Source organism: Astyanax mexicanus, chromosome 20 (genome assembly GCF_023375975.1).
Source record: "Astyanax mexicanus isolate ESR-SI-001 chromosome 20, AstMex3_surface, whole genome shotgun sequence".
In the NCBI taxonomy this organism is placed as follows: Eukaryota; Metazoa; Chordata; class Actinopteri; order Characiformes; family Acestrorhamphidae; genus Astyanax; species Astyanax mexicanus.
In genome coordinates this window covers 31,764,068-31,778,724 of record NC_064427.1, presented here as the reverse complement: position 1 = coordinate 31,778,724, position 14,657 = coordinate 31,764,068, and the positions used below count along the sequence as shown (strand labels likewise).

The following is a 14,657-nucleotide window of genomic DNA, read 5'->3' as shown; positions in this document are numbered from 1 at the left end:
GAGTCACATGATCTTGTTGAGGCAGACGGGCTGAGGAGGAAAATGGCTGCGTTCCTGCAGTGGAGACGGTTCGTGTTTTTTGATAAAGAAACGGTGAAGGATCCGAATGAAAATGTTAAGAACTTTGCTCTGCCTCACGGGATCTCGGCCTGTGATTCCGGCCGGGGGCACATTGTGCTCGGAGATATCCTTACTGCTGTTTATCACTGACTGACTCGGGCTAGCTAGTAGCATGTAAAGCTAGCAGTTATGACACAGTATTGGTTATTAGCAGATGTCAGACTTTGTTTATGATATTGTTACTTACTGTCAGAATATTCTGCACTTAGCTAATAGGTAGGTCAAGATATTTTCTTTAATAATATGAAGGAAAACGTAAGAAGACAAATTTAGCCAACCTAACTAGCTTAGCAAAGTCATTATTATGTAGTTTATCCTTACAGTGATCAGGTGGTTAAAGCTGTAAATATCTAAGCTAGGTTCCTTTGCTTCGTGCTTTCCTTCACTCCTCCTCTGTACATATGGATGGTCAGATCTGGTTTTTAACGCGCTCTCTGCAGCTGACCGCCTTTCAAGCCTACAAGCTGCGAGTGACGCACCTGTACCAGTTAAAGCAGCACAGCATACTGGTTTCTGTGGGACAGGACGAGCATGGCATTAACCCACTGGTAAGGACTGCGGTTTAGGACTTCTGTTTTAGCATATGTGACATTCTGATACAGTAGCTAAAAGATATGAGTATTGTTCATATAATTAAAAAGCCATTTTCATGATACTTTTACTTTGATTCAAGGAAGTGTCAGCTGTAATACGTCAACATTTGGTGACTCACTGTCACTCAAAAACCTCCCTTCAACAAATGCCAAAATTATTTTAAATCAAAGATGTATAGTAAAAGAAGTACATCTACTTCACTACTGTAATTAAGTCCTAGTGCTGTATCTGTATCTACTAGAGTAGTGTTTTTTTTTACTTCTACTTTTACTTTACTATGTATTTTCAATTAGTTTAATACTTTTACTCCTATACAATAATGTGCTGCATCGTTACTCATTACAGTTATACAAATGTTACAATGCATTCCAAACCCACATTATCACTAAACCCAGAGCTGTAGATGTCCTGCATTAACACCAGGTTTGATGAAGCTCCTCATCATTGAGTCAATCAAGCTGGGCTTATAAGAAGACCTCGCTGGCCCCATTCTGCCTTTTGCTCTGCTTTCTGTAATAACTACAAAACACAATACTTGTACTTTTACTTTCAGTATTTAATTAGTACATTTTACAATAAACTACTTGCAATACTTTAAGTACAAAACATGTTGAATACTTGAGTACTTTCAATTCTATTTAAATGTATTTATATATTATAAAGCAGCTTTACAGAGAAGACTGCTCCAGGCCTCTTATGAGCGAGCGCCACAGTGATGCCAATAATTGTGGTGACAACAGTGGCAAGAAAAAACTCCCGTACACTCCCCTACACCCTTAAACTCCCTCACTTAAGTCTGGAGTGTAAAGAACACTTTAATTTAACACTTGTACTCAATTCACTTTTTTGATAGAGCACTTGTACTTTTACTCAAGTCTAGGTCTCGAGTGCTTTATAAATGTCTGTTTTTAATAGAAGTCAGTGGAAATAGATTTTATTCCAAATCAAATACACTGTAGCATTTCTTCTGGCCTATTTGTCATAAAAAAATTAAAAACATACTCTTATCCACATGGTCTAATTATGGATACTAAATGAAAATTTGAGACAGACAGTTTTGAATACATAGTTTCAGTGATGGCATAAAAATAATTTTGTCAATTCAACTTAATACACCATAGCTTGCACGCATTTAAGTTCAAGCTGTATTTTAGTCTGGATCTAAAATACTTTATTATGTGTATGTAATAAATCACAACAGAGATCATTTACATACAGTACTAGTCAAAACGTTTAATTTAAATTATTTTCTACATTGTGAATTAATGTCAAATAAACAAACAGATAATCTGTCATAAAAGCTAAATGTTGCTACTTGAAACATTTAAAATGTAAAACCTATTCTTGTTAATTTAACCCTTTTTTTATTTACAAAATAATTCAGCATGTGTCTTCAATATTTGCCAAGTTAAAAAAAAAGAAAAGAAAAATGATTGATCTGTTCTTCTGTAAATAACACTGTGCATATGATATTTTTTCTTTGTATGCGTGTATTATCTGTACACCAGGTCAAGGTATGGAACACAGATAAGAGGGACAGTGGCAGTCCTCTGTGCACCCGCATATTCCCAGCCATTCCTGGGAACAAACCCACAGAAGTGTCCTGTCTCAGTGTACATGAGAACCTGAACTTCATGGCCATAGGTAAAATATTTTGCTCTCTTATCTTATGGCAGAATTGCCAAATGTTCGTGTAAGTCAGAATAATCACTAGTTACAACCATATAAGCTGTTTAAACGTACAGGAAAAAGTAAATGAGAATAAGAAAAATTTACACTCAGTTGTTTATTGTGGTTTTGTTTTGTGGTATTATTTTCAGGCTTTACAGATGGCAGTGTAGTTCTGACTAAAGGTGACATCACCAGAGACAGACACAGTAAAACATTAACTCTTCACGAGGGAAACTGCCCGGTCACTGGTCTGGCTTTCCGCCAGGCAGGAAAAGTCACCCACCTGTTTGTAGCCACTCTTGAGAAAGTACAGGTATATTGTTGTTATTATAACATTTTTGTTAAATATTCTCTTTATTTAATAATATTTAATATATCAATAATTAATGTAAAAATGATCTTGTGTTCAGTGCTGTTTATTCTTGGTTTATTTTGTTCACAGTGTTACACGCTATCAGTTAAAGAGTACCCCCGTGTGGAGTTGGACACACACGGCTGTGCCCTGCGCTGTTCTGCCCTCACAGACCCCTCTCAGGACTCTCAGTTCATTGTAGCAGGAGACGACTGTGTGTATCTGTACCAGCCTGATGAAAGGGGGCCTTGCTTTGCCTTTGATGGACATAAGATCCTGGCCCACTGGCACCGGGGCTACTTACTGCTGCTTACACGAGACACCAAGTCACCTAACAAGTAGGAGTCTTTCCTTTAACACTTATCTTATATCTAAATATTTAAAGTATTGTAATTTCAGATGTTTTCTGCAAGTATGTGATAATTGGTGGTCTTGTCTGTTGAATCTGATCAAAAATGGATATTCATTTGCCCTGTAAAATAAAAAAAACTTGATAAATACCTGTTTTTAATTGGATGATTTTTAAACAGTTGCATATTGGTAATAATCTTGAGACTAAAGCTTTAGCATTAAATAAAGTAAATATTTTTAGAGTAAATTAAGTAAACTGTAGGTAATTATCCACATATATAAGAGTAACTGTATTGTGCACCATAAATTATATTTAAAACATGTAATCATTAGCCAAATTCTAGCCAAACTCGTTCAAAATATGTAATAGAAGAATTGGCTTATGGGGCACTAAAGCAGCATGAATTATAGTTGTAGTGGACTATAAAAAACAATAAAACAATGATTTATGAAGGAATATTTAAAATTATAAATAGGGGTGGGCGATGTGGCCCTAAAATAGTATCACACTATTTCGTAGTATGTTCACGATAACGATACACTTGGCGATATGACAAAATATATATTTAAAAAAGGTTTCAAGAATACACTACTGTAATAAAATGAAAATTAAATTTAATTGTATTATTGCATAGGATGTGATGGGGCACACCCCTAACTAAGATATAAAAAAATAATATAAAAAATTTAGGAATTTATTTGATTTGTTACAAAAGTCAATGCTCCAGAATGTCATGATACTGAAAATGCACTCCATATATCTCCATATATTCAGGACTGAAGTAAAAGGAATGATACTGGGCCGGTATAATCTGTCTGTAGTAGATATATAATGAGAAATGAGAACAGTGTTATTTTTTTTTTTTTTTTAATGGCAAAAAAAGTAGTACCCTCGTGATAATTAGGGGTGGGTGATATTTGGCACAATATTTCAGGGTATAATATCGTTCACAATATTCAAAGATGTTTGCAATATTATTGTGTACGATACGATATGGCACACCCCTAATTCTAAACGATATCTGAAAACTGTAGGTAAATATTCATGATTGACTGCCAAAACACATTCAAAATTCTGTGATAAATAAGACCAATTGCGGATGCTATGAAAGACAATTGAAAACACAGTTATTTGCCCACCAGAAGAGTTTGTGTTTTTTTGTTATAATTTTGTTCATAAGGCTAACCTTTACCATTATTTTACATTTTTGGGTTCCTTTGCAGAATGTTAGAAATGTCAGTCAAAATTCAATATGAATTTTAGTCTGTGATTAATGACACTTAAATGTCTTTAACACAGTTTTTGTCTTTCTGTCTTTTTTCATGACACAGGCCTGACTTTGGGAGCAGAGAGACTTCTCCAACAGAAAAACAAGTCTTAACAATTTATGACTTGGACAATAAGTTCATCGCCTACAGTGCACCATTTGATGACATCATAGATGTCCTGGCAGAGTGGGGTTCGTTCTACGTCTTGACAAGAGACAAAAAAATGTACATGCTGCAAGAGAAGGACACCCAGACGAAGTTAGAGGTCAGCTTACTCAGCACTGCCTTGCCTTAACTTTAAGTGACCTTTTGAAAATGTTTTTTGTTTCTTGTTAAAAATAGATCGATTCCATCAGTAATTGTTTTTTTTTTTTATTTCTTTGATAAAAATAATATTTTCAATGTAAAATATATTTTCAATGTAGATGCTATTTAAGAAGAACCTGTTTGTGATGGCCATCAACCTCGCAAAGAGCCAACATCTGGATAATGATGGCCTGTCTGAGATATTCAGACAGTATGGAGATCATCTCTACATCAAAGGAGACCATGATGGAGCGATTCAGCAGTATATTCGGTAAGATTTCTCATCATCCAGAACTGTCATCAATTTAACTAGTAATCTATTAGCTTGACCCGATGTGACTTGATATGCCTTTTAGAACCATTGGAAAACTTGAACCTTCGTATGTCATCCGTAAGTTCCTGGATGCTCAGAGAATCCACAACCTAACGGCGTACCTGCAGGCTCTCCACAGGCAGTCTCTGGCCAATGCAGATCACACCACACTGCTGCTCAACTGCTACACTAAACTGAAGGACAGCTCCAAGCTGGAGGAATTCATTAAGGTTTGGTTGAATAGTTTCTGAAATATTAAAAACCTTATTAAAAACTTTTTCCTAAATATTATGTTTATCAGTATCCATAATACTACAGCTATGTTGTCTACTCTCACTTTCACAGCTATATAAAAAAATGCTTCTGAAATATATAACCTAAACAAATACATGTTGGCCAAGCAGATTAAAATATGTTTTTTTTTTCAGGACAATAACTAAGGCTTTGATTTGAAGTCAGGTTGATAACTGTCTCCCTTTCTCTGTGGTTTCCAGAGCAGTGAAAGTGAGGTGCATTTTGACGTGGAGATAGCCATAAAAGTGCTGCGTCAGGCTGGTTATCACAGTCACGCTGTGTTCCTGGCAGAGAAACATTCACACCATGAATGGTATTTGAAAATCCAGCTGGAGGATTTAAAGGTAAAGAAGTGTTTTTCAGGACCGTAGCCATTTTAAGAACTGTGGTGACCGTTCAGGAGAGAAAACTATTAATATAATGCTTGAAGTACATGAAATACTACATGGATTGACAAATATGGTTACATTTCTGGAATTCAAAATCATAAAAAAAAAAAAAAATTGCTTTAAATTTAATTTTCTCTTTTTTTCACCTCGGAATTCAGAATTACCAGGAGGCACTGCGCTACATAGGGCGACTGCCGTTTGAGCAGGCAGAGACCAATATGAAGCACTACGGTAAAACTCTGATGCACCATGTTCCTGAGAGCACCACTGTGCTGCTGAAGAGGCTCTGTACAGATTACCAGCCCAGCAAAGACTCCACTGACCAGGACAGTCTGGACAGGTCCATGGTTGATAAGGTGATAAATCCTGAATGTATGATTATGTCTTTCATAAGTGTTCTTTAAAAAAAAAAAAAAAAAAAAAAACATCAGTAGATACGTCATGCTATGACTAGACATTGTGAATCGTGTGTATCAATGTTGTTTATTTGTTGTATATTAGTTGTAAATGGATGCAAAATTATAAATATATAAATTATTAAATACATTGTTAACTACATTAGATGCAAGTGTCTGAAATCAATATGATTTATATATAGGTTTTGTCCAAAAACATTTGAAACTTTTTGGAAAACTTCAATTGCACATTCAAAAAAATTTTATTTTGCTGTATATTACGATTATAAATATACCCGTAATTTATTTTTTATCACTCTGCTGAAACAAACATATGCCCCCAACTGGAGAAAAGTGTAATTACAGGAGACTGTTTTGAAGTTCTACAGTTTTTTCACAGATAAGTTATTCTTATTTCATAATATCCATTAATATCAATTTATTGATGTTTACAGATATGAGTGCACATCCTAACAGTTCTAGTCTCACCCGGTTAAATAATCAATCCAAATGAATATTGTTTGCATACACTACTAGGCTGAAATTTCAATCAATTTCATGTGATACAGTTTTCTGATAATCTTGGCTTTTATCTTAAAATGCTTCATAAAATCTTTGATTGTATCCGTATTGTATCTGTTTCTCAGGCCAATTCTGAAGAGTTCATCCCCATCTTTGCCAATAACCCACGAGAGCTACGTGCATTCCTTGAGCACATGATCAAAGTGGAACCATCATCACCACAGGGTGTGTATGATACTCTGCTGGAGCTTCGACTGCAGGACTGGGCCCATGAACAGGAACCTGAGGTGAACCCCACACAATGCTAATATTTATTACTTTACAGTAACTATGAGACATTCCAGGGCTTTACCTGTCACTCTGAAACTTATTATTATTTTTATATTCTGTTTGTAAAATTGTCAATAATTACATGTATTTCTTGTTGTCACGTAGAAGAAGAAGGCCCTACAGGAGGCAGCATTGTCACTGCTGAGGCGAGAGAACACCGTGTTTGATAAGGCTCTGGTGCTCTGCCAAATGCACAACTTTAAAGAGGGAGTGCTCTACCTCTATGAAAAGGGCAAGCTGTAAGTTAAGATCTTGTTATATATCTTTTCTAATTTTCTGGTCTTTGGTTTTTGGCTTTCTCTTCAGATAACATTACAGGATGAGGAGGGACAAATATACTAAAATACTACAATACTGATAATAAGGGCTATCTTATTAATGAAATATTTGAAAGATCCCCAGTATTAAAATGGAAATTTTAATGCATAATATTTTTATATGCAAAATAAACATGTGACAAAGTGTATAGTATCTGGTCAGTAAAAGTGATCTAGTTCATCTAGTTCTCACACTCTGTCTCACACATCTCACACACACATTTAGAGCTGATGGCACATTTCCGTTTCAGCTTTCCGCTGTTGAGGTTGAAATATGGAGCTACACTAGTGTTGATTTTGTCCATTAGAGCTCTCCATTAAACTCATTACCTCAGAATAAATGAATAAAATAAACAAAACTTTGATGATGAATACCAATAATACTTGTGTAGTGTGGTTTACCTGGCAGGCTAGAGCTTTTTTTTTTACTTTATTGTTCCCTTCCCAAAATACAGGATAGTACCTGCATTTAAATATGAATAATGATTAAATCATATTACCATCACAGAATATTGTTGTGATTAAATACATTTTTTAAATATGTTATTTCCATTTAAAAGCCCATTGTTAAAAGCTTAAGTGTGATTGATCGCAAACTTTTTTTTTTTGTTAATCAAATGACACAACTGCTAACAAAAATAACAAATATTTTTTTAGATATATATTGCATGTTTCTCAAATGCAAGGGCATGTTAGAAATGCAATACAACTTTACTGTGGCATTGAAGGTGAAAGATCTGGTACCCATTTATGGTTGCCTCTTTTAGTTTTTTTTTTTTTAAATGAAGATACTACAATGCTTCTTCAAGCAATACCTCAGAAGAGAGACACTTTTGGTCCCACAAATGGCCTTTTGTAATAAGATGTCATGGTAGGAACCTTATAAAGACTAAATCACCTTAACTTCATTTGAAGGTTTGAAAAAACTCACTCTGAATGTATGTAATGTTGCTGGTCACTTGTGCAGCACAGTAAGAACAGTATAATAGAATAATGTAAGCATAAGAATAGTTTTTGAACACTTTAGTTCATTTACACTTATTACTCACTCATGAACATCATGACCAACTCAATTAAAATTCAAACAGACCCTTAATCTATGCAAACAATGCAAAAAATTATTTCCCTTGAGAGAATATTTCTGGGCACGCTCAGTGTTCTCAGTGCTGTGATGACCAGACTTATAATTGTAGAGCATGAGAGATCAAATTAATCTGATCCTTTTTGTAGGTACCAGCAGATCATGCACTACCACATGCAGAATGAGGAGTACTCGAAGGTCGTGGAGGCGTGCAAGACCTATGGTGATAAGGAGGTTTGTCTGTGGGAGCAGGCCCTGGGCTACTTTGCGCGAAAAGAAGAAGACTGCAAAGCTTACATAAGTGAAGTCCTACAACACATTGACCAGAATAACCTCATGCCACCTCTTCTGGGTATGTTGCACTTACTTTTTGTAAAGGCATACAAATGGTCTCTTTATGTGGGTGTTGTTGTCTCACCTTACCAGTCTGGTTTTCACACCTTTAGGGTTCGGTGCTTTTTGCATGGCATTTTGCTCCTGAAACTTAGTGCCACCATAAGGTGTGTGTTTTGGTTGGTCTGGTAGTTCTGTTTTTTGTTCTTGTCTTGGTTCTGTATGCCGTACAGTATATATAACTATAAGGCACTATAAGGCACACGTAAAAATCCTTTAATCATAAATCATCAGTGTGCCTTATGTATGAATTTTACCAGTCAGTTTGTCAGGTTGCTGAAGTTCAACATTTTACAGAGGTGAGTGTTGTCGGCTTGTACCCTGCTGCTAACCCCGGCTAGCACTGCTGGAGCAGCATTAGCATTACCGTTAGTGGTAGCCGCTAATGCTAATGCTCCAACTTAGGTGGAAATCTAAGCTTACTGAAACTAACCAGAATTGCTTAACTCACCTAAATAAACAGTTTTCAGGAGAGAAATATGTGTGTAAATTATCATCCACTGCTCATTTGACTTAAATTTTTTTTTTTTTAAGAATTTCTGTTTTGTTTACTTACTTTAGCTTAGCTTTATAGGCCTTGCCACCCAGCGGTAAAACCTGCTGATTAAAAGGAAAACATTGCAACACGTTTGTGCCTTACTAGAGTCGCATAAAATGAGCTTTATTAACCAGTGCAACTTGTGTATAAAAATAGGCTAGAGAATACATGTTTATTTATTGTGCGCCTTATAATGTTGCGGATTATAGTGTGGAAAATACGACAAATAGACTGCTGTTGCACACAACTAAGGATGTGGGTGTAATTAGTGATCGTATGGACATGATATTGGATCTTTTTTTTCCCCCTCAAAGTTATATAGACCTGAGTTTTATAAAACTAATACTGACAACATGCAGTACTGCACACTTCTGCCATTCCCTGCCCAAACTCACCTAATATAGATCACAAAGGGTGTTCCATCAGGGTTTTTCAGTTGCATTCATTGTAAACAGCAGAATAAAGATCTAGAGTGATCTAGACCTGTGGTTTCCAGTTATCCTCCTGAAGAATCCCTGTTCCTGCACGTTTTAATGCTTACCCTGCACACAATGTCCTTGATCCAACACTTCCTGAGCAGAAGGTTTTGCATAAAGCATAAACTAATTAAATGTGACAACTCAGGGTTATGAACTTCTATGAACTTCTAGATCACTGATCTATGAGGTTTGTAACTCTGATGCTGATATTGTTCAGTTGACAGAATTAATACATTTAGCATAATAGTCCTATATAAAATATGATTTAAATGGTGCAAACATTCTGGCCATTGCTATGCTGCGATATTTATTAAGAGTTTATCTTGTAATTTTAGAAGTAACTGTCTCAACTGTCAAGGGAGGGGTTTCTACCAGATTTCGGACCATTGCTGTGAGGATTTTATTGTGTTAACTTAAAGTTCTGAATGCATTAATTCAGAAATGTTCACAAATATTTGGACATATAGGGTTTTCTAGCTTTCATTTCCTGCTACCACGTTAATTCATGTTCCAGTTTAGGTTCTGATTCTATTAAATATGTCTTTACTGAAGTGATAGATGACTTGGGTTTTTGTGTTTGTCTTTTACAGTGGTGCAGACACTGGCTCATAACTCCACAGCAACACTGTCTGTGATTAAGGATTACCTGATTAATAAACTGCAGAGGGAGAGCCAGCAGATTGAGGAGGATGAACGGAAGATCCGGCAGTACCGTGAGGAGACAGCACACCTACGCTCTGAGATCCAAGAGCTCCGTACCAGGTAACACATTTGAGAGGTGTCCATCAAAAGATCTTTAATAAAGAGCAGCATATGTGTTTTTCATTAAATTATTGGACCTTTATTATGCTAGGCACCCAACAAAAGCACCTAGAATAAGATGAATGAGAATGGTAGCAGCCTGAGAAGACACTGACATATATAGCATATATAGCGTAAATAATAAAAATTTTCATGTTTGTTTTTTTTTGCAACGCCACCTTGAGCGTATTCTTTACTTTTACCCAAATAAACTATGACAGAATTCATAGTACTTAAAGAAAGGCATGTACACTTTTGACAGCATTTTAACTTCTTAGGCCTTATTTTAGCAAAGGCAAGCCATGAACCGTGCAACTTGACTCATTCGTATCAGTATCTCTTTGCTATTATAGCGACTGGAAAAGTATTCTCTTAATTAATCATGGGTGTGTTTTGGGCACAACATAACTTAAAGAGAATAGCAAGTGAAACGCTGATTGGTTTAAGGTGTGATGGGGTGCCCTGATTCTGGAGAATTTGTATTTTAATGACGCAGTGCTTCTGCCCTTCTCAGCAGAGGAATCTGAATTGAAAATTGAAAATAGACTGTTGGTGGGGTGTAAGATATCAATAAGCATCACACTGATCCTTGAGCTGTGTGTAAGATGTTGTGTTTAGTGTGTGTGTTAAGTTTTACACTAGTGATGTAATTAAACCTGCTTTCTTCATTTCATTTGTCTTTGTGTAAAAGTGATTCAGCCTGGTGTGTGTCTCTAGCAATGACTATTTGAACCTGTTACAAAATGTCTTGCAAAGTTTCCACCCACTTTCTCTTGTTCCCCCCACAGCGCAAAGATTTTCCAGAAGACGAAGTGTAGTATGTGTAACAGCCCTCTGGAATTGCCGTCAGTGCATTTCCTGTGTGGCCACTCTTTCCATCAGCATTGTTTTGAGAGCTATGCTGAGAGTGAGGCTGAGTGCCCCACCTGCACGCCAGAGAACAGGAAGGTGAAGGACATGCTGCGAGCACAGGACCAGAAACGAGACTTGCATGATCATTTCAACAGACAGGTACAGGAAATGAGTTACACTGTACAATAAATTCTTACTGTGCAGTTGCTTACACAATTACATACAGTCTTAAGTACATAACAATATAAATGTAAAGAAACATATATTTTTCTCATTTTCTGAAAGTAAATGCTCTAAATGACAGTGTTTTTTTTTTTTTTTTGGGAGAAATGTTGTTCACTGTTTTATAGTTTCATTTTTTTATTTTTTTTAAAACAAAAATGTTCATTTTACTTAAAAATATACCTATAAATAGCAAAATCACAGAAACTGGTTCAGAAACTGAAGTGGTCTCTTCATTATTTCAGCAAGTGTAACTACCCACTACTAATCTCTGCCTACAGTAATTGCTTTTAATATAATTTAAAATGCTTACAGTAACTGATATGTGACTCTATCTCTGTTGTTTGCAGTTGAAGAGCTCCAATGACGGCTTCTCAGTGGTGGCAGATTACTTTGGCCGTGGCGTATTCAATAAACTCACTCTGATCACAGATCCTCCTGGTGGCAAGGCTGGATCCGGAGGTTTGGAAGCGGATCTACAGAGAGACTTGCTCATTCACACTAAAAGAAATGTCTGAGGATCAGGCTCTCATCGACATCATACTTCTCAAATTTCGAGCTACAAACCAGGTTCAGTTTTTGTGCTTCAAGTTCTGTTGGCCTTATTGCCTTGAGGAGTTGGTGGTACATCATATTGTGTGAAGCTTGGTTCAAAATCTATTCTGTCTGTGCTCTTTCAAATCACTCCTGCAAAATGAAGTTTTTGTAACATGAAGAAATATCTTAATCCCTGAGAAGAAATTTAAAGACACTTTGGAGCAAACATGAACGAATCATCCTATACAGCTACCTGTGGCCTAATCTAGCAGAAACTGCTTTTGTATGCCTGTAAATGACCTGTGAATATAACTAACGTATGAATGTTGTCCCTTTTTATGCTTTTTTTCTTTTGCAATTTGCTATGACTAATATGTTCTTGGCGTTTAATTGTATGTTATCCTGTAGATGCACCATGAGACTTTAAATGAACATTCAGTTGCTGCCGTCTACAGTAGAGCTTATTATCAATACAAAGAAATGTAATGTCTTTTCAAATTTATGGTATTAACTAATATAAAAAATCTGTTTACTTGGATGTGCATGAAATGTCCATCACTGTGCACAGTACTTGTTCTGGTAAATTGGTCATTGTTACACTAACGACAACATAAAAATAAAGAACTAAAACATAGCATACAAGAGAAGAATGTTGGTTAATCTTTTGGTATGATAAAAATTATACTTGATGGGATCAAAAGTCTTCAGGTTTTGAATGCTTGTAACTGAAAGGAACATTCTGTGGTGTTACTATAATGTCAAGATAAAAAAGTATTATTTAAAAAAGAAAATATTTTCTCAATTTAACAGACCTTATTAATAAATTTAACAAAACTAGTAAACCCCTCAGTTTAGAGAGGGATGTTTCTAAGTATGAAGGGTTTCTTTTTATACTTCACTTTATTTTTGCTTTTGCATGCACTGGTATATCATTTAGAAAATGAACATCTTTTTTTAACAACTTTTTTTTTATTATCTTTGCTGTTGCTCTTTGAATTTATGATTTAGAAGACAGATTCCTGCACCTGACAAAAAGGTTTTACATAGGGCCTTATTCAACCCCACCTTCAACTGTACAGAAATGACTAGACCTACACATTACAGCTAAGATGCTGTAGCCAAGTATGACATTAAACCCAAACACGAAACATCTGACCTTCCCTTCACCCGTACCCTGATCATGCACTCTAGCACAGGGGTCGCGAGGAAGTCAACAGCCTTTGTCAAGCAGGCCCTTGTCACCTCCACTCCAGGCTCATTACACAGGACATCACAGCTTTTTACCACTATCATCATCATCATACGTATATAAATCATATGCACCTTTCCCCAAACTATCCTCAGTTCTTCTTATCTGCAACCACTGTCTGGATCCTTTAGCTGTTTCTGACATTTCCTTCATGTCTGACACCCTGGTTTCTTACCTTAGCCACAAAATCTGCATATCTTGACCTATAAAATGTTTTCCCTCTATCAGGCCTCTGTGTATATACTGTAAAGCAATGTGGAACTTTCAGTTTGCTGCCTACATCTACCAACATCTTTTAATCTTGTGCATCAGCCCATTTACCAATATTCAAACCCTGCAAATGTTCTACAACACAATGCCCCTCAAATAAATCTAATTGCTCTCTTGCCATTAGCAAAGGGCATATTGTTAACCTTTACATGCTTTATATCAAATTCACCTGCTAGAGACTGATAATGCCTTCATGTGTAGCAATTCTCCAACAACAAGCTCACCTTGCATGCTGACAAAATATGCTTCAAAGTTCCATTCTCAGCACATACTCACCTCAGTTCCTATGAGAAACTTGAGTCTCCTTTTCTCTACACTCTGCCATCGCATTATCTGCCATCTCTAGTCTTATTCTCCCATTTTGCTCCTGCTCCAAAGCCAGGCTCTGTGCTTTAAAGTCCTCTTCACTGCTTGCACTGCCTCATGGGGATTCCACTCCATGCTTTCATCACTGTTGCTGTTGCTTTTAGCAGCCCATCTCTTGACCCTCGTAACAGCATTTCTCGACCTGCCTAAACACATTTAAATTCCTCAACTAAACTTGTCAGTGATAATTACAACACCTCTCTTCCAATGTGGCAACTCTTGATTGTGGTTTTTCAGTGTGGAGTGTAGCCCTCCATTAGTCAACCTGTTAGTGCCACCATTAACAGTAAATGCACCATAACAGATAGCTGCACTACTCAGGACTACTCATGTACACAGACCATAACACCTCATCAACCCCATCAATGACTGCAGTAATGTGCCAGACTGTGATGGAGTGACTCAGGATGGCCATTGGTCTTCTTCAGTAATAAGTACTGCTTTTGTCAGTGTGGAGACAACTCTTCACCATGAATCTGTTTAAGACGGCACCATGGTCAGTGCCAAGATCAGAAAATTTGCAAAATCCATCAATATTAAAGCTGCATGGATGGATACAACTCCATGCTGAGGTGTCTAGAATATGTTGAATTAGAGTAACTGGCATTCCAATCCAAAATAAGAGATGCTGAATAAGTAGTTCAAC

The 14,657-nt window shown here is 36.4% G+C and overlaps 1 protein-coding gene across 1 annotated transcript; it reads left to right on the top strand.

The window, feature by feature from the left end:
* vps11 (VPS11 core subunit of CORVET and HOPS complexes) lies at positions 1 to 12,760 on the top strand. Its single transcript, XM_049468876.1, has 16 exons — positions 1 to 188; positions 524 to 668; positions 2,223 to 2,358; positions 2,535 to 2,698; positions 2,828 to 3,075; positions 4,421 to 4,622; positions 4,783 to 4,934; positions 5,020 to 5,206; positions 5,471 to 5,614; positions 5,818 to 6,015; positions 6,702 to 6,863; positions 7,012 to 7,145; positions 8,454 to 8,656; positions 10,305 to 10,476; positions 11,304 to 11,526; positions 11,940 to 12,760. Exons 1-16 carry the CDS (start codon positions 43 to 45, stop codon positions 12,105 to 12,107), a joined length of 2,784 nt encoding a protein of 927 aa, XP_049324833.1. The 5' UTR covers positions 1 to 42; the 3' UTR covers positions 12,108 to 12,760.
* Positions 12,761 to 14,657: the final 1,897 nt, after the last annotated feature.

Excerpts from the sequence above, each read along its gene's own strand:
- vps11 (XM_049468876.1), top strand. The coding sequence starts at position 43 with ATGGCTGCGTTCCTGCAGTGGAGACGGTTCGTGTTTTTTGATAAAGAA. Across the intron at positions 3,076-4,420 it reads GACACCAAGTCACCTAACAA|GCCTGACTTTGGGAGCAGAG; the intron begins GTAGGAGTCTTT and ends TTCATGACACAG. Across the intron at positions 5,615-5,817 it reads TCCAGCTGGAGGATTTAAAG|AATTACCAGGAGGCACTGCG; the intron begins GTAAAGAAGTGT and ends CTCGGAATTCAG.